The 20779-nt window shown below is 31.0% G+C and overlaps 1 protein-coding gene across 1 annotated transcript; it reads left to right on the top strand.

Moving 5' to 3' along the window:
* The first annotated feature begins 7193 nt into the window (after positions 1–7193).
* Positions 7194–16126, top strand: LOC123266583 (transcription factor SOX-14-like). The gene is made up of 2 exons (XM_044730890.1): positions 7194–7774; positions 14241–16126. The coding sequence occupies exons 1-2, from the start codon at positions 7572–7574 to the stop codon at positions 15061–15063; spliced, it is 1026 nt and encodes a 341-aa protein (XP_044586825.1). The 5' UTR covers positions 7194–7571; the 3' UTR covers positions 15064–16126.
* Positions 16127–20779: the final 4653 nt, after the last annotated feature.

Below are 20779 nucleotides of genomic sequence, written 5' to 3'. Positions count from 1 at the left end.
TTTCTTGATTTACATATTTTAATTTGAAACTATGGATAATCGTCAATAGTTTAACATTATTTGGTGATAATAGATAGATTTATTATAAAATTTGTTGACAACCATTTATTAACAAAACAAAACTGATTATGACGTTTTTATCTTATTATTCATTGACTACTAAAAAACTAAGTTATTTTGTGTATAAATAAAAACGTATTATAAACTAATAAACGCGTATTAAATACTAATAAACGTTTATTAAATATTAATAAATACGTATTAAATACCAATAAAATCTCAAAACTGGTCCAAATAAAAATTTTATTTGTATTTAATAAATTTCTTATTTGCGCATGAGCCAAAAACGTGTTTTACTAAATACAAATAAGCGTTTATTAGTATTTAATAAAACTGTCTCTCAGTGTATCACATTTTTCTTGTCGTATTTTTTTTGGAAAATCAAATTTTTTTCAAACAGAAAAAACAATTTTAAAGAAAATTAACAAATATTTCAATTAAATCTTCAGGTTTTTGATAACTGAAATTTATTCCTCTTGTGGTATATTAAATACATCATACTAATAGAATCGTTTAAATATATTAAAACAAACCTAATTTTTTATCTTAAAAATTTTGAAGTCTTGGATAAAATACTTGTTAATTTCCTTTCGAATTGTTTCTGCATAAAAAATAGCTTTATTTAAAAAAGAAAATACTACGAGAAAAATGTGATTTCTTCAGCTGAAAAAAAGTGTTGAAAATTTCCTACAATTTAAATTCTTGTAACAAGAATACTCTTTTTTTTCTTAGTGCATAGACTTCAAAAATCCACACCATAAGATAGTTATTCAACTATTTTTTTTTCTTTTAAATTTAAAAATAGCGGCGATAAATTCGATTTCGACTAGACAAATAAATGCATGTTGTGCCTATAATTCAACTAATTTTCCATATTCACTTGAATAAACGTACACTACAAAACAGCATGTCATCATATCAAAATAGAATACGCTACAATAAGTTATTGGTGAGTGAACAGAAAATGGGGGGGTAGTATTTTATACAGTTCCGTTGGGTTACACACTGTGAATACATCAACAGTCACGAAGTGTGTGCTCGGAATATCATTCTCTCCGATCAAAAAATCTTTTATTTATAATTTTCTTTTTTTTCTTACTCCGTTCCGCTTGTGATACTTTCAATCAGGACACATACCCGTCTAATTACGCTAATTAGATGTGCAACTACAAATTGATTGGGCTTTTTTATTCCATCGATGTCGCGCATTGATAATGAATATACAATAAAAAAAAAACATCGGCATTGGCATACGAAAAAAATAAAAATTTTTTAATTAAAAATTTACCATTTAAAAATTTTGGGGATGTAAGATTTAAGGACTACGAAATTGTATATATTGACTGTTGAGAATAGTAAAGAGTTTATTGAAGTAGTGTTGAGTGGAAGCATTTTGTTACAGAGAACGGGGTGTCGGACGTTTATGACCCGCTCCCCTTTTCGTCTGTTCGTCGATGAATGGTATAATCAGTGGTCGCGTGGCGTCTCATCCCCATGTGATATATACATTCACGCCCCTACTATCATCATATAATTTTCGAGGGTGAAAAACGATAAATAGAAATGATAAAAAAACTCACTCAACAAAATACTTTTTTGTAGTCGAGGATCATGAATACTAATTATTCTAGTTTGGTATATTCATAAAAAAAAAAATCTGAAAAACGGTTGACCCTGTAGGCCATCGCTGGATTTTCCCGCTATGCACAAGTTAAAAATTCTCGAGAAAATGTCTATTTCAAAGTTTTGAGCTCGTCAAGTTCAAAAATACAACTTGTTTACTATTTCGAGCTATTCGAGCTCCATAATCTAGCGGTTGTAAAAACATACTTTTTTGAAATTGCAATATCTGCCGATCAAATCAATTGTTTTTTAAGGGGCTTGCAGCATTCGAAGAAGTTTTTGAGAGATAGAAGGCAAATAATGACATATTCCAATTTTATGAAGTTTTACAACAGCAAAAAAACTTAATTTTATATTAATTATCTTTTTATTAATATTTATTTGTAACGTGGTTGTTATTTTATTAACATTAGGTCCGCTTCGTTATAAACTGCCAGCAGAGAAATAATTACCCGAGTCGAAATTTAGAGCCTATATAGATCCCTCTAACCCAGAATAGATCCGACTGAGTGCCCTCTAGTCCTTTAACTCCGACTTTGAACCCAGGGGTCCAAACATTCACCGAGAGGTCCGATCCGATTTTGAACCCTCAAATCCGACAATATCTGTCTTTTAATATTAATAAAATTCTACTAATTATTTTTAAAATATTTATGATGATAAAAAAAATTAAAGATTAAAAAAATTTTTTTTTGCTAATGTAGGAATGGCCATTCGTTTGTTTGAAAGGGGACACTTGGGGCTATTAAAAAAAAATATTTTGGAAAAAAATTTTGAAAAAAGCCAAATTTGTCAATTTTGGAATTTTTGTAAATCGTCAAAAATGACGGTCGACATTAAAATTTTGGCTCGATTATTTTTGTATAATACCTTGTACTGATCTTAAAAGATCCTGAAATTTTTTAAACTGTGTTTTTTGTTTTTTAAAAAATATGAATTTTCGAATTTAAAAAAAATATTTTTTTGTCTTTTGCAACTTCTAAATAACGTAAAGTTATGCAGATACATAGTATTGTGATTTTGAGCATTAAAAAATTAAATGCACGACGTGGAAATATTCAATAATAAATTAATTTCAACTTTTTTTTTTTTTTCATTATTTGGATGTAAACTTATAATGTAATCTTATTTAAGTCAGACTTAACGCATGATACAATTTCTTATTTTTTTAACGCATGATATATTTTGTTCGTTTATTCACTTCAATTACAGATTTTAACGCCAAATAACTCAAACAGATATTAATTTCCAATAAAAATCAGAAATAATGGGATGAGAATATCTATTTTTTTTCATTCTTTCGAATACTTGTTTACTTACAAATTTCTGCACATTAATGTTGCTCAATCTCGAATTATATCATGTGTTAAGACGATAAGTGGCTTCAACAACTTCAAATTAAGTAATAAAACGAAAAAATAACGAATTATATCATGTGTTAAGACTGACTTTAAGATTACGTCCAAATAATAAAAAAAACTTAAAATTAATTTATTATTTAATATTTCCAGGTCGTGCATTTAATTTTTTAATGCTCAAAATTACAATACTATGTATCTGCATAACTTTACTTTATTTAGAAGTTGCAAAAAACAAAAGAATTTTTTTTTTTGATTGCAGTTTCAATCGGCTTAGCGAAACGAATGGAAATTTTGAAAAAACGTTTTTAGAGATAATAGATAATTTAATAAACTATTTCACCCCAAAGCGTTTTTTTCAAAAATTTCATTCGTTTCGTGAAACCAATCGAAACTGCAATTGCTCTGCTGTTGGGAGTGCGACAGAGATAGTTTCGTTGAACTCTGTGAGAGCAAAGCGAGAAAAAGATGATCTCGCCTGTTAATTCAAAAAATCCCATTTTTGAAGAAACAAAAAACACAGTTCTAAAAATTTCAGGATCGTTGAAGATCAGTACAAGGTATTGTACAAAAAAAATTGAGCCAAAATTTTAATGTCGACCGTCATTTTTGACGATTTTCGAAAATTCAAAATTTGACAAATTTGGTATTTTTCAAAATTTTTTTCCAAAATATTTTTTTTTCAATATCTCAAATAATATACATTTTCATTTGCTTATGATGATTCAATGTAATAATTTGAATATTTGACCATTGAAAACTTTAGATTCATAGCATGTATGAGCCCATAAAGTTCCTAAATTTTTCACTAAGTCAGGTAAATGAATTAACAAGTGATTATTTAATTTATTGTTAAACCAAAACAATTACGTATCGTCAAAATTAAAATGGTCTTAAAAAAATTAAAATATAACGATTTACAGTTGAATTTTTAATATTGATAATTTTAAACATTATAACTTACATAGTAAAATATTAAAAATATACAGAAGTATGTACAAAATCTTCAGTCATAGAAGAATACAATATTAAATAACATAAATTATATAAATAATAAGCCGTCACCTTGTAGATTTAGTTTATAACAATGATGAGATGTGCATCAACTCATCGATCGTACGGTGTAGGGGTTAGTTATCGGTCTGGCAAGCGCGCGGCTCGGGTTCGAATCTTGGTTAAAACGGAAGGCGAATTTCACTTTATTTCTTTAAGTAGCGATAGTTAGGTTCAAATTAAGAGTCAAACGGTTTAAACTTGCATTAGTTCTACATCAAAATTAAAATAAAAAAATGACACTTAAAAAGTTCTTTTTTTATCATTTTTTTTCAAATGGCATGGGCCAGACTTGAAAATTAACTATTATTATTATTATTACTATCATACTGTTATTGTGTTGTTATTATTATTATCATAAAGTAGGGCACAGGGGTTTAATATCAGACCTAATTTTTATTTCTACCAGCTCCGACTTTGGACCTGCTAGTGTCAAAAACGGAAATTTCGGCCACTACAAGGTCTAAAGTCGGAGTTAATTTAACATGCCACTAGAATCTACTTTGAGCCCACAAGTCCGAGTGGAATACTACTTATGGAGGTTCTATGTCGGCGTTAAATTTCGACTCGGGTACACTAGAATTTGATTTATTTCGTTCTAAATTTCATCCGATTGCACAAGGACAGTATGGAAAAAAAGGGGGAAGTAAATTTTGCGGCCTAGGCCGCGGAAAAATGGCAGTATGGTGAGTCACTAGAAATGAGTAGGGGAGAAGGCGGTCAATTGAACCAAAAAAAGTTTAGTAATTTTTTACTATTCGAATTAAAACTAAAAAATAATTTTTTTTTTCTTGGATGGTAGCTTATTCAGTCTACTATTATTATCACGCGTCGAATGGTTCAATTGACCCCCCGCTCGGGGGCAATTGAACCAATAATATTTAAAACTCAAACCCGAACTTTTAATAAATAATATATTAATTGTTACTTGTTAATATTACTGTTGCACATTTTTAATGCACAGATATTATATTAAATAAATTAAAAATCAATTTAAAAATAATTTTCATTATAAATTCTGTTCATCAAATTGTTAGGTTATTTCCCTGAGTATTTTTCACGTAGAGTCAAGATGCGCGCGCATGTCCCATGCTTCTCCGTATGGGTCAATCGTCCCCGGGACTGCTGGTTCAATTGACCCTATATAATTTTATAACAATTAATAGTAAATAATAAATAAATAAACTATTATATCACTATGAACAAAGTTGAGGATTATAAAGTATAAGTATATACAACTACTACAATTCAAATTTTATCAATTAATTCAAAAATTGAAATATTATTAAACAATTTGTCACCAGCCGAAAAAAACAGTTTACATGCCTAAAAATAAGAAAATCTCAATTTTCAAAAATTTATTAATCGCAATGATTTCAAATTTTGATCATATCCGAGTTTAACATATTAGAATCTAATTCTAAGAGCATGAAGCGTTTTTTCAATTTTTTCGATTTTTTAAGTCGAGTGGTTCAATTGACCCCCTTCTCCCCTATCTTATCGGATGCCACCCAGCGCTCAAAAGTTGAACTTTTGGAGCGAGTATAACAAAAACATTTTTTTCCAAAATTTTTAACAATGATTTCTCTTGAACGAATGAACTAATTTCGATGCGGTTTGCGACAATCAATGTCTTTTTTTGAGGTTAAGAGCTGATGAGTTTTTGGAACTGATCGATACACTAGTTTAAAAGTTATTCCAAAAAAACCTTTTTTTTTTTAAATTAATTCAAACTGGTTTTATTCTATTCTATTTATTTTATTCTGGTTTTATCGTATAACAATCTGTTAATGAGTAAAAACATCCAATTTAATCAAATAGAAAATTGGAATTTCCAACTATTTTGAATACATTCATAATTACTTTACTTAGAGCCTCAAAACTTCACAATTAAATTAATATTTGATTTTTTGAGTTCTACCGAACTAACAGCTTTTCGATTTTTGAAAATTAAAATTTTATGAATCAAGAAATTGAAAATTTTGAATTCAGAGGAAAAGTTCTTAATTTGAGAAATAGTTTTCAGTTTAGATCAAATTCATCAAATTTTTGTTTGCATCAAGTTAATTTTTTATTACTAATTTGTATTCTAAAAACAATTTTTAAATCTAATCAAAGTTAATTCCGCGAATCCTTTGAGTTAATCTCAAAATTAAATTTTAATATTAATGCTGTCGAAGATTGAAGAAATAAAATTATTGCTTAACATCTAATACCTTGAATTATTGAATGTTATAAAATAACATAGCTGATGTTTGTTGAACATTGCAATATTGATTGTTTGCATTGTAATAAAATAAACAAAAGATTACACCGTGAAAATATATACACAGTGGAACCTTACAGCTGCGATAAGCGTAGCCATTGTTAATAAGCCTGTAAATACCTCTAACTACCCCTGCTGTTCTTTCACAAAAGCTAATGAAGCGCGAAAAGTATTCAATTTTGAATGACAACATTCCTATCATAGTTTTATTGCTAAAACTTATTTAAAGTAGTCAATTTTTACCTTAACTATATTAAAATCGATCAATTTTTTTTTAAAGTATAGAATTTCAATAAATTCAAGTGAAATTTAGTTTTAATTAAAAAAAAAAATATTTGAGTATTTAAAAAATTCACAAAAAAATCATTCCAGATCAAAATTGAATTATTTATTAATATTTCTTTTTTCTGATGCCTTATCAAATTTCAATTTTATCGTTAAAAATTCGTTTTTAACTAAAAATTTTAAATTTTAAGATCCAAATTTCACTTTTTCTATTAAAAAAAAAAAATTCAAATAATTTATTTCAGATTTTTTTTTTATAAGAAGTTATCAAAAAAAAAAAAATTATCTCCATAGAGAATCTCAACCTCCAAGAACCGAAGAACTAAACCAAAAAAGAGCTTATCAGAACAAACAATCGATTTGCTATTTCTGATCATGGCCATGATCTAAAGACTCCCTCTTTTAATACTTAGCAATAAAGAAACCCTTGAGTGTGGTAGTAGAGAACACTGACAATAGCACACCAGTGAATTGATAAACCCTCACCTGTTGCACAACCTGGTACTTCGCAGCCGTAATATCCCGGCGCCATGTCTTGGTAGCGAACCAATAGTGTCCCAGAACAGGGAATCCCAGGTGGTGGGAAGAAATAGCAAACCCTGATTGGCCTTTTGAACTCACCCTCAACTCCTTTTCCTCAACATTTTCCCCTCACACTTGGATACCAGACATTGAGTGTTGAGTCATGCCAATGTGAGCAGTAACACTCTTGCTTGTCGCTTTGCCAGGACACCTTGGTGCTCCAACATTTCTATTCAATTATCAGTTGGTTTTAATTGGTGCTTTGATGTTGGTTGGTTAAGTGATGATCATTGTTTGATGGCAGATCAAATGGATGCTAATGATGTGATCAAGTGCGTGGATTTAAATAATGTTGATAGTGCTGGTAAGTTGTAATCCTAATTTGCTGTCAGTTGTCATCAATCATGTCTACCAAAACAATAAACAATGAACACATAAAGCGGCCCATGAACGCTTTCATGGTTTGGTCTCGCGGACAAAGAAGAAAAATGGCCCAGGAAAATCCCAAAATGCACAATTCTGAAATATCCAAGCGATTGGGTGCTGAATGGAAGCAACTCAGCGAATCTGAAAAAAGGCCCTTCATTGACGAAGCTAAGAGATTGAGGTAATTATCGTTGATTATTTTAGCTGTTAGAATTGGGTTTCGGTGGATTACGCTGATTTAGATTGAGTCTTAAAAGAATTGCCAGTTAGTTCTTGGGGGTATTAGTGAATTATGAAAAATCAACTTTTATGGGAAGGAAGGTCGTAAAATAAAAAACAGGATGATAAGTCGTTGCCATGAATGTTACAGTTATAGATATATAGATATAAGGGAGTTTAAAACGACGGCGTTCCGTTGAAGCCACGCTGTCACTGGCTTAACGTAATCTGTCCGTTCGTTCACGGCAACTCACAATGTGGCCCTCGAGATAACAAATAAAGCTCTATTGTCGCAATTGTGTGGATTTAAAAGGATTTGCACCCGCTCCCTTCCTATCGCACGCTCTTGTCCGTTCCGATTATTTTCTTTCTCTTTCTTGCTTTACACACGCTCAAGGTATTCATGCTTTTTTTACTAAGATTATTACGCTTTTAATATTGAGTAATTGCTAGTCAGAAAGAGAGTTATCTTGTGGTGCAGTCGCTTTTTTGTGTGAAGTTAGGTTTTTAGGATAGAAAATTTGAAAAAAGTTGGATCCGTATCAATTGAATTGGTTGAAATTATGCTTGAAACAAAGAAGATTTTATGATAAAAATGAAAGGAAATCATGAGTTAATAGTAATTTATTTTCATGTAAATGTCAAAAATATGGTAAAAATTTAATGGAACTTTTGTTTTTAGTTGGAATGCTTTTGGTTGGAGTGACCGCTAATGGACTATTAGTTCAATTACCTTTTGCTAAATTGAATCACATTTTGCAGTTGAATACTAATATTTCTTTATATATCTATATCTTTTGTTTTTCAAAAGAGATTGATTTTACTATTGGTAACGAAATTATTTAATTGATTACTTTTAGGACGGATTATTTTTAACTTCTTGCTGAGATAATTGAAAAAAAAAATTGAAAAGTTTTGATTTCAATCTCATTTTTGAAAATTGAGATTTTATTAATTTTTACGTTTTAAAGTTCTGGGTAGTTGTTTTTACTATTTTTATTTTATATGTCTGTGGAAAGAGGTGGGGGTTAATTCTTTAAATAATAATTTACAAATATAATATGAAGAAATATAGAAAAGTACCATTAATTTCTGCTATAATGTGGTGGTAAAAAATAATAAATGGGAAAAATTTATGATAAATAATTACTTTTTACTACATTAAGATTGAAAATTACAGTAAAATTAATTGTTTTTACTGAAACTACTAAAAATTTTACCGGAGTCACGAATAAATTTCACGTAATACTAATTTTCCTAGCATTTTTATAAATATAAATAATGCTGTGAAGCGGGAAAGAATAGGAGTTACGGTAATTATTACGTGAAACGTTCCACATTCACGTAACAGGATATTGGTAGGAAAGGATTGAGAAAGGAATGTGGAGAGGATCATCTTAATATGAGTTTATAGAATATGCGAGAAAAAATTATTAGATAGCTCGGACTGGGATTCGAACCCAGAACCTTCCGAAGACATGTCGGCTACTCTACCATTTGAGCTAACCGGTCTATACTAAATTTCCTTTCGATTATTCTATATACATAAAGCCACACCGTCCATCTTACGGCAAGCATTTTTACAAATATAAATAATGCTGTGAAGCGGGAAAGAATAGGAGTTACGGTAATTATTACGTGAAGCGTTCCACATTCACGTAACAGGATATTGGTAGGAAAGGATTGAGAAAGGAATGTGGAGAGGATCATCTCAATGTGAGTTTATAGAATATGCGAGAAAAAATTATTAGATAGCTCGGACTGAAATTCGAACCCAGAACCTTCCGAAGACATGTCGGCTACTCTACCATTTGAGCTATCCGGTCTATACTAAATTTCCTTTCGATTATTCTATATACATTAAGCCACACCGTCCATCTTACGGCAAGTATTTTTTACAAATATAAATAATGCTGTGAAGTGGGAAAGAATAGGAGTTACGGTAATTATTACGTGAAGCGTTCCACATTCACGTAACAGGATATTGGTAGGAAAGGATTGAGAAAGGAATGTGGAGAGGATCATCTTAATGTGAGTTTATATAATATGCGAGAAAAAATTATTAGATAGCTCGGACTGGGATTCGAACCCAGAACCTTCCGAAGACATGTCGGCTATTCTACCATTTGAGCTATCCGGTCTATACTAAATTTCCTTTCGCTTATTCTATATACATTAAGCCACACCGTCCATCTTACGGTAAGCATTTTTATAAATATAAATAATGCTGTGAAGCGGGAAAGAAGGGCACTATAAATACTAATTTAAGTAAAAGTACTGTCCACCGGCTTTGAGGCGGCACTGCATCACTCTTGACTTATCAGTTATTTAAATTAAAAAATTACACATGTCAGTGATCAGTTGTTGCTCAATTATAGCTAATTTTAATAAAATTTTATACTATTATCATTCTAATTAAATTTTTTACAGTTAAGAATTAGTCAAATAATCGTCCTAAAATGTACTTTAGTATTATTTATAATTTTTTATTACCATTAGTTATTATTCGACATTTACTAACTTCCTGCGAAGAAAATTGAAAATTTTCAAAAGTTGGGAAGTTATTGGTTCTACCCCGTTTTTCGAAAATCGAGTTTTCAATGGATGTTGACGTTTTGCAGTCCTAGGAAACTTCCTCGAATGTTTCCGCGATGATATCCGTATGTCTGTATGTATGTATGTGTGTGTGGGCGTATATAAAATGCTTCCCGACTAGAAATTGTAGTGAGGAATGCCGAAGAATTAGTGAGGGGCAAGTTTGGCTTGCCTAACTTAGGCAAGCCTAATTTGCGCCTTCTTAAATCCACGTTAGGCAAAACGAAGATTGGCATGCCAAATTTGCATGTAATTTGGGACATCTATGGCAAGCCGAACTTCGGCGAACCTTTGGAATGCCTGACTAGCTGGAAGTAACGATAACCAAAGATTTGCCGAAGTTTGGCTTGCCATAAATGTCCCTAATTACCTTTAAGTTTGGTAAACCGAACTTTCGTAAGCCTTTGGATTTTATAATTTCCTGCAAGTTAGGTATTCCAAACATTCACCAAACTTTGTCTTACCATAGATGGCCCTAATTACTTTTAATTTTGGCAAACCGAACTTCCGTAGACCTTTGGATTTTATAATTTCCTGCAAGTTAGGCATTCCAAACATTCGCCAAACTTCGTCTTACCATAGATGGCCCCAATTACTTTTAAGTTTGGCAAACCGAACTTCCGTAGACCTTTGGATTTTATAATTTCCTGCAAGTTAGGCATTCCAAACGTTTGACGAACTTCGGCATTTCTTGCCAAATTACTCTAAAACGGAGTGGGAGAAGATATTTGGCTTTAAGTCTTTCCAAGGTTAAGCCTTTTAGTTCTATACATATAAAAGTGTGTATTTATGAGAGTATTTGTGTATTGTACATATAAACATGGTGTCTCATGTACCCGACTAGAAATTTCAGTGAGGCATATGCCGAAGAACCAATTCGGGACAAGTTTGGCTTCCCTAACTTAGGCTTGCCTAAGTTGTACCTCATAAAAACGAAGGTAGGCAGAACGAAATGTTTGGCTTGCCATATTTGAACGTAACTAGAAAAGTTTCCGACTAGAAATTGTAGTGAGGAATGCCGAAGAATTAGTGAGGGGCAAGTTTGGCTTGCCTAACTTAGGCAAGCCTAATTTGCGTCTTCTTAAATCCACGTTAGGCAAAACGAAGATTGGCATGCCAAATTTGCATGTAATTTGGGACATCTATGGCAAGCCGAACTTCGGCGAACCTTTGGAATGCCTGACTAGCTGGAAGTAACGATAACCAAAGATTTGCCGAAGTTTGGCTTGCCATAAATGTCCTTAATTACCTTTAAGTTTGGTAAACCGAACTTTTGTAAGTCTTTGGATTTTATAATTTCCTGCAAGTTAGGTATTCCAAAAATTCGCCAAACTTCGTCTTACCATAGATGGCCCCAATTACTTTTAAGTTTGGCAAACCGAACTTCCGTAGACCTTTGGATTTTATAATTTCCTGCAAGTTAGCCATTCCAAACATTCGCCAAACTTCGTCTTACCATAGATGGCCCCAATTACTTTTAAGTTCGGTAAACCGAACTTCCGTAGACCTTTGGATTTTATAATTTCCTGCAAGTTAGGCATTCCAAACGTTTGACGAACTTCGGCGTTTCTTGCCAAATTACTCTAAAACGGAGTGGGAGAAGATATTTGGCTTCAAGTCTTTCCAAGGTTAAGCCTTTTAGTTCTATACATATAAAAGTGTGTATTTATGAGAGTATTTGTGTATTGTACATATAAACATGGTGTCTCATGTACCCGACTAGAAATTTCATTGAGGCATATGCCGATGAACCAATTCGGGGCAAGTTTGGCTTGCCTAACTTAGGCTTGCCTAGGTTGTACCTCATAAAAACCAAGGTAGGCAGAACGAAATGTTTGGCTTGCCATATTTGAACGTAACTAGGAAAGTTTCATGGATTCCTTAAGTCTGATATATCATGGGAACGCCGAACTGGTTTCAAGTAACGATAACCTGAGTTTTGCTAGTTTGGAGCGAACTTGGCTTTCCGAACTTAGGCTAGCCCAATTCGAATCTTATTTGTTTTAAATTAGGCAAGCCGAACATTGGTTGTGCTTATAAGTATCTTGAAGTAAGAGGTCGCTCATCATCGGCGTAGCGTCGCGGTATGGTATAGGGCCCTTGTGCGTCGGGTACCGTGTTCGAGTCTCGCGTTCGACATGTACGATTTTTAATAATTAAAAATTACTAATTATAATTACTATTAAGGCGAGTGTAAAGTAAAGTTAAGTGTTATGTGTGATTAGTGTATCTAACTCCTCCATCATCTCCTTCCCCCTTGACTTATCAAATCTACAAATCAAAAAAACCTCTTCACATTAAAAAACGCTCCAAAAAACAAAAAAAAAAAATTACAGAAAAAATAAAATTAAATAATAAAAATAATATTAAATAAAAGCAACAAAGAATTTGTTTTTTTTTTTTATTCATGAAATATTTAAAAAATTTAGTCCTAAATTTAATATTTATACTTAAAATAGTAAAAGAAGATAAAAAAATAAGCACTTGTTATTATTAATTTTCGCTTGATGATAATAAAACAGCTAAAAATCAAGAAAGAATTAGATTTGGATTCTTCGTTGCGAATGTGGTTTCCAAACTGCAACCTAATCAAGAATCCAAGTTAGGCTGAGCCTCGCAACTGCGTTACATCCCAAACTTCGGCCTGGTTTGGATGCCTCACTTACTGCAAGTTTGGAATTCGGCATGCCTTACTTGCGCCAAATCACTGCCTCACTGAAATTTCTAGTCGGGTTATACCGGTTTAAACGGGTTGATTCCGAGAAATCCGAAAAAAGCTGAAAAAAAATTTTTTTTCAAATGTGGTTTTTTTTAAATAACTTTTAAACGGCTTTACGGACCGATTCCAAAAAGGAATTAGCTCTTAACATAAAAAAAACCACGTCGATCGTCGCCAGTCCGGTCAAAATCGGTTGTTTCGTTCGTGAGATATCGTTATCGAAAAAAATTAAAAAAAATGTTTATCTCAGAATTTCTGTGAAATTTTTAGTCTGACTAGTTTGTGCTCTAAGATCCTTCAAAGAGCTCAAAAAACTGCGTTGAATGCTGTAAACCGCAAGAAAATCGGTTCATCCATTCGAAAGTTATTGCGGTTTGAAAATTCAAAAAATAGTGCTCTATGAAACTTCTGTCAGACTTTAGAGCTCAAACAGCTCAAAATCATAGAATAGCTTTCTTTTTGAACTCGGAGAGCTCAAAAGTAAAATAAGTGTAATGTTGAGCGCTTAGGTATGGAATTAGCGGGAAGCTGTAGGGATGGTCTTAAGGGTCAACCGTTTTCCTCATATTTGTAAAATGAAATAAGCTAAAAAAATAATTTAATTAAAAAATATTGTTTAAACATTTTATCTTATTAAATTACAATCAAGTTTTTTAAAAATATAAAACCTATAAAATTTATAATAAGAACATTTTGTTGATGATAAAATATTCCATCGATAAACAGTACACTGACAAAAAATGAATTTGATTCAAGAGGGAAAGTCTTGAACCAAAAAAATTATTTTGAAGAGTTTCACATTGAATTAAGACGAAAAATTTTTGAGTTAAGGATTACCCTCTTTGGATGAAGTTCAATTCTTTTTTCTGTGTAGATTTTAAAGAAAATTTCTGTCCATATATATAAAAAAATATTTTTTCAGTAGTTATAAGAAGTTAACTAATAGGATTGTAAATTTTCTTTTGCGATCAACATTTCATAGAATTCCCAAAGCATTGATCGTGACCCATTAAAAAAAGTTTACTACGCAATAGCTTCAGCACAAATCTTTCCGTATAAAGAAAGAAAAAAAATTTCGAATAAAAACACTTTAAAAAAATTTCCTTGATTCCAGAACTCTGCACATGAAAGAGCACCCTGACTACAAATATCGACCGAGAAGGAAGCCCAAATCCCTGATGAAGAAAGAAAACAAATTCGGGTTCACATTGTCGCCACTAATATCATCAAGCGACATCAACGGACTGTCTCGGGGTCTTTTGCCGCCATTATCAGCCGGACTACCAAGTTCCCATCACCAACATCACCACCACTCACTTCTGAACCACGACGATTTGAAAATTCCCCGGTTCTTCCCTTCATTTCCGTACTCCTTGTACCCAATCCAGCCGTCTGCGAAATTAAGCGATAGCATCAACAACGGGAACAAACTGGCTGCCGATCTGACATTCCAAGCTATTTATCACAGCGGAACTCTATACGCGAGTCACCACGCGGTGAATTCATGGCCCAACTTGCCAGGATCTCCAACAACGCCTACAACCACGTGCTTGCAGGCGAATTGCAATTGTTCTTCACCCAATGCTGATCATCAGGTAGCCAAAGACAGCAAACGGGTGTACTTGCCGACTTTCAACGACAACAACAAGAGCAACGAGGATTCCATTGATCTGATCAACAGTCCAATGAAAATTGATGACGACGTAAATGTAGATGGAAATGAAGGGTTTGCAAAAACAGACGAAAAAGTGAAGGATTGCAATGATGCCGGGGTGATAGCTGATAGCAAGAATGAATTCGACCACAAACCTTTTTCCACGAGCAGCAGCAGCAGCACCAGCAGTGTAAATAACGCGTCTGATAGCAATAATTTGTTTTCAGTTAAAAATTTAACCTCTAATTCGAACTCTACAATCCAGCGCAATCATGTTATTTGAAGACCGCTTCCGGTTCTCCCAGATTTAAATTTCCGGGGGAACCTGGTGTCCAATTGGACACCCCCTGATTGGTGGAGAATTGATCCTCTAATTACACCAATTAACCGTACATCTGTTGCTACCGCCCCTTCTCCGTCATCTATTGCGTCACCGGGGAATTTTTCGTCAACGATGCCGGGCAATGTTTTTAGAAACGATGTCGATGATGAACGATAAGTATCATTTGTGTTGTGCTATTTGGTTTTTAATGAAAAGACTGCACAATAAAGCAAAGATGGGATGTTTAATGAATTTGGATGTAAATAAAATTGGTTGGTTTTGTTTTTGTTGTTAGAATTTTGGTAATTTGTTTTTAGATAAAGGCTTTTGTAGCATTAACAGAGGTGCTGCGTTGTATGTGTAACTATCATGCGAGAATTTATGTAATTAGTGAGATAAGTCTTTGGTACAGAAGGGGTGTTGCGATTGAGGAAAGATTTAATTACGGTTTGGTCATTACATGCTTCTTTGGATTTTTTAAATTGATTTATGTGATTATGGGATTTCGTTATTTTAAAAATAAATAAAAGAAATCATGTTTTTCTGTTTATGGTATCATGAATGATTATATGGAGTCAAATATTATCATAAATGATGATGTTTAGTTATATATGGTCGCACATATTACTATAATCAATGATTACACATAATAAATGAATATGACTGTATGATTTTGGTAAAAATTCATAAATAACTCGCCATGATCATACAGAATAATTATGATCATATGTGACCATGATCATATAGAAAAATTATGATCATATGTGATCATGATAATATGTAACGTATACGGTTATATGTAATTATGATCGTATAGAATATGTATGATTATGATTATTTAAAACATGTAAGTTCATATGTGAACATGATCATATTGAACATGTATGATCTGTAGAACACATAGACCATATTTGATCACAAATTGTTTATGTTTTAAATTGAATTTAAAACTTCCTCACGCAAGTTCAAAAATTGCAACATTTCTTCCCTAATTTTTGTAACGCTCAAAAAAAGAAAAATCTAATGAGGTATCCAATAAAAATATTTTCAGAAGATGGCGTCACTTACCAAAATCTAATATATTAAAATGTCTGTGACATCATCGTCGAAGCATGTTGTATAATTTGAGCATATATTACAAAAATCTACTTTTAAAAATTAAATGTATATACATAATATATAACGAAAATAATTAAAAAAAAGTGTATAATTTTTTCACAAACTATACGCACTGATATATAAACTATAAATTGCACAAAAATTAAAACCGCTAGAACAAAAAGAGTATTATATGAAAATAAGAATTTTGTTGAAAAAAAAAAATTGATTTAATTACAAATAATTTATTGTTACATCAAAAGTGTATTAAAAACAATGTACATAATAAAATTTTTTTTTTAACCAAAAAAATGGATTTATGAGTTTCGGTAAATTTAAATTAAAATTATAAATACAATGTTTTTCTTTCTTTTTTGTTCATTTGATCTTTGAGAACATCTTGGAACCCGCAACCGCAACGAGAGTGAGTTTTATTTCTGATAAGCAGAGCCAAAAGAGTCATGACGGAGGTATGGTTAGAGGCTGGCATAGTGTGGCACACCGCACAAGGACATTATCGCACCAGCAAAAAGACCCTTTCTTCCCCTATAAAGGCAATCACGCCTTCGTCGTACTAAGATAACAGCAGGATGGAAAATCGAGCAAAAAATATAAAATAAAGAAAGAGATTCCGAAGTGAGAGAATGAACGAAAGAAAGAAAGGGAAAATGATAAAAATAAAAAGGAATATGAATGAATGAATGAAAGGAAGTTTTACTTCTATATTCTATTTTTCTCACTTTTTTCTCTCTTATCTTATATATATCAGCCAAAGAATATACTATTATATTTAAATATTATGATATCATTCTTGCAATAAAATTTTTATTTTTGCTATCAACCCTTGATTAAATTTTTATATTATGTTAATGTATTTCTTAAAATATCTTTCAATAAATAGTCACTAATACGGTTTTTTTCAATCTTAACATTCTTTTATGTTTTTCTATAAGTTCGGATTTTTCTTCTTAGAAAAAAATATTTTCATGAAATTTTACCAATCCGAGAAAAAATTGTTGGATTTAATTATTATTATATATTAAACAAATTTTGATAATTTATTATTTTTCACATCTTACGTGAAAATTTATCGAAAAGACTCAAAAATAAAATACTTTCCATGAAATTTTGTTCAATGTTTCAAGTCAAATTTTTCGAAAAATGTAATTAGAATTTACAATCGCAAACTTGACATAAATTGTTTGGAGTAGCAATTTGGCATATCAATGTTCAAATTAGCGAATTGTCTATTTTTATTTAAAAAAAATCCTTCATTTATTTATTTATATGACAAATAAGTAAATTTAAAATTTTTTTTATATCCTAAAATATATTCAATATCCAAATAAATTTAAAATAATATCCAAATAAAGGTCACTCAAATAAATTTTTTTTAGAACTTACCATCTGAAAATTTCAAAAAATCACCTCCTAAAATATACAGAATTAGACAACTCGCTAATTTGAACGTCGATGTAAAACTTGTTTCAGCTAATTGATATTTATTTTAGTCTAAAAATTCCATACTCGGCTGTTTTTATAATTATAATTCATATTCACTCCGGAATCACTCCATTGCGAAAAAAAAAAAAATTTACTGCACACGTGAGTTTTATTTCTTCACTCCGTTGTTCTGCGTTAAGTAAGTCAAAATTCACTCCTAATTAACCACCGATTTTTTACAGTGTATTATTATAATCAAATGATATTATTTATCATCACAATTACATAATATTATTGATTATGATTATATATAATAAAATATATATGGTCGATTCTGCTAATATTTGGATCTAAATCATCTATGATCAAATCTAATAATTCTTTCTTGAAATCATTTAATCTTTTATTTTTGTTTTTCGGCTTAATTTGACAAATTGCAATGTAGCTAAAACACTTGATGCTTGGTACAATAATCATCGCATCACCAGAGTGGCGAATATAATAGAATAGAGAAAGGGAGGAAGAGAGCGTTAGTCAAGCACTGGCGTCGCTATTGTCCACCTCTGTTGATTTCCGGCATACGCGGGGAAGACGAACAAGGTGATTGTTGCATTGTTTTATATCCCACAGTCGTCTAAACTTTAACGACTCCCTGCATTATACCTATTGTAGGCTTTTGTACCAGCGATTTAACCGAAATTTACACTTTCAAATAAGACATTTTTTAATTTTTTAAGCATTCAAAGTTTGATTTTTTCTTCCAAATTTTTTAACAAAGATAATTCTTAAAAATTAAACATTAACAAATTGATAAAAATATGTATATATTTTTTATTTTTTTATTTTGGAGATTACGATAGGTACAATTGATCCCACATCAAATAATATCGTGGATGATATATATTTATGATTGATAGATATAAAAGGTGTACATGTAGCAAATGCGATTCGAAAAATGTAGACAAGAAATTGAACAAAGAGAAATATTGTTTATTCAGTATGAATTGCCGTGTTTATTTGATAGCATCATCATATTTCCTGTCGAAACTCGTATATAACGGGAACTTATATGTGAGATGTCCTGAATTTCGACAGTTTTTTTAAGTTATCTTATCAGCAGGTCAGTTTGCTACCTCCAGACAACTATTGGATATTACGTGGAATTGAAAAATCTACTGACCCTCCATTTACAACTCGTATTATTTTTTATATGTACGCTGAAAAAAATCGGGCAGAAAAACTTTTTCTGAAAATCCTATCAACATTTTTTTGTCTGTTCAATATTTTGGATATAAATTAGGATATTTAAATATTGATGAAAAAAAAGACCATTCGGTAACCGAAATGGAAGTAGATTTCATGGTGAAGCCAGTGACTACGAGAATCGTAAACACATCTGTAAAAACACCAAATTAACAAGTGTACATCTAAAGTAATTAGTAATCAATAAAAACCACGATTTTAATCGCTGTATATTTCAATATGACTAAAATAATCATTTCCAATACAAATGCAAGAGTAAAATTCTATTAAATAGACGAAGATAGTAGGTAATTTTTGGCCCAGACCAATGGTTAGATATGCAAATTACAGCTTATTTATTAAGCTTTCAGAAATAATTTAAAAAAATTTTGTAATTTATAGCTTTTAATAGTTATTTTGCAAAGAAATAGTAAAAGTACCAATTTTTGAGAATTCTGAATTATAATTTTTGGTATCCTAAACTATTTGATTTAGAAAAAAAAAATAAGCATGCAAATTAAAGCTTAATAATTATCAAGCTTTCAGGGTGAAATTTATAGAAATGTAATAGGATATCGCGTTCAATCGTTACCGCGCGGGAAAACAGTTGAAATGAAAATTTTTACAATTTTTGAATTGCTATCATTTCTAAGCTAATCGACCGATTTGGCTCAATTCGATCTTAACCTTGGAAATCTTCCAGAGAATAAGTATGTTAAGTTTTATTGAGGTCCGTATAGAATTGCGGAAATTAGAGAAGAGACATAGCCGGTCATATCATATATATATGAACTTTTGAATCATATGTATTTTCTGAATCCGCTTGACGAGCGGAGTCGAAATATAGCAAAATTTTTTCAAAGTTCCGTCATGAGGACCAACGCAATATTTAGATTTCTATTAAATCTACTAGTAAAGTGCTGTCGTTTAAATATTATTAATCTTCTAACATATAGTTGGGTCATTCCATGTCAAATCGACCAATAGTTGGAATCGACCCCTTTCGATTTGGATGAATTTTGGTCAGAAGTTTTCCTTTATCATAAAATGAAGTTCTGCCAAAGGAAAAGAAATAAAAAAAAATTTTTTCAAAAGATATGCAAATTCAAAATTTCGCGATTTTTCCAGTTTTTCAATTTTGTTTTTTCAATATCTCGAATGCTATTATAGATACAAAAATGGTCTTTTTTTTGTTTGAAAGGGGACACTTAGGGCTATTGAAAAACAACTATTTTGGAAAAAAATGCCAAGTTTTGAATTTTTGAAAATCCTAAAAAATGTAGACCGCGATTAAAATTTTGGCTCAATTTTTTTTGCATGATACCTTGTACTGATCTTAAAAGATCCTGAAATTTTTGGATAGGGGGTTTTTTTTTCAAAAATATGAATTTTTGAATTTGAAAAAAAAAATTTTGAATTTCAAAAAAAAATTTTTTTTTGTTTTTTGCAACTTTTATATAAGGTAAAGTTATGCAGATACATAATATTGTAATTTTGAGTATTTAAAAATCAAATGCATGACGTGAAAATATTAAATAACAAATTAATTTAAACTTTTTTTTATTTTTTGGACATAATCTTGCATCCTTAGAATAAGTCATCCTTAACGCTTGATAGAATTTGTTAATTGTCCTTTTTTTACTTCATTTGGAGTTGTTGACGCCACTTGTCGTCTTATTAACATGGGAATAATTTGTAATTTGAGATTGAGAACTATTAATGTGCAGAAATTCGTAAGTAAATAAGTATTCGAAAGAACGAAAAAAAAATGACATTCTCATGAAATTATTTCTAATTTTTATAGAAAATTAATATCTGTTTGAGTTATTTGAGGTTAAAAACTGTAATTGAAGTGAAGAAACGTACAAAATATATCATGCCTTAAAAAAATAAA

Source organism: Cotesia glomerata, linkage group LG6, assembly GCF_020080835.1.
Source record: "Cotesia glomerata isolate CgM1 linkage group LG6, MPM_Cglom_v2.3, whole genome shotgun sequence".
Lineage (NCBI taxonomy): Eukaryota > Metazoa > Arthropoda > Insecta > Hymenoptera > Braconidae > Cotesia > Cotesia glomerata.
Note: the sequence above shows the minus strand (reverse complement) of the source record. Positions and strands in the feature narration are given on the sequence as shown.

Excerpts from the sequence above, each read along its gene's own strand:
- LOC123266583 (XM_044730890.1), top strand. The coding sequence starts at position 7,572 with ATGTCTACCAAAACAATAAACAATGAACACATAAAGCGGCCCATGAAC. Across the intron at positions 7,775-14,240 it reads GACGAAGCTAAGAGATTGAG|AACTCTGCACATGAAAGAGC; the intron begins GTAATTATCGTT and ends CCTTGATTCCAG.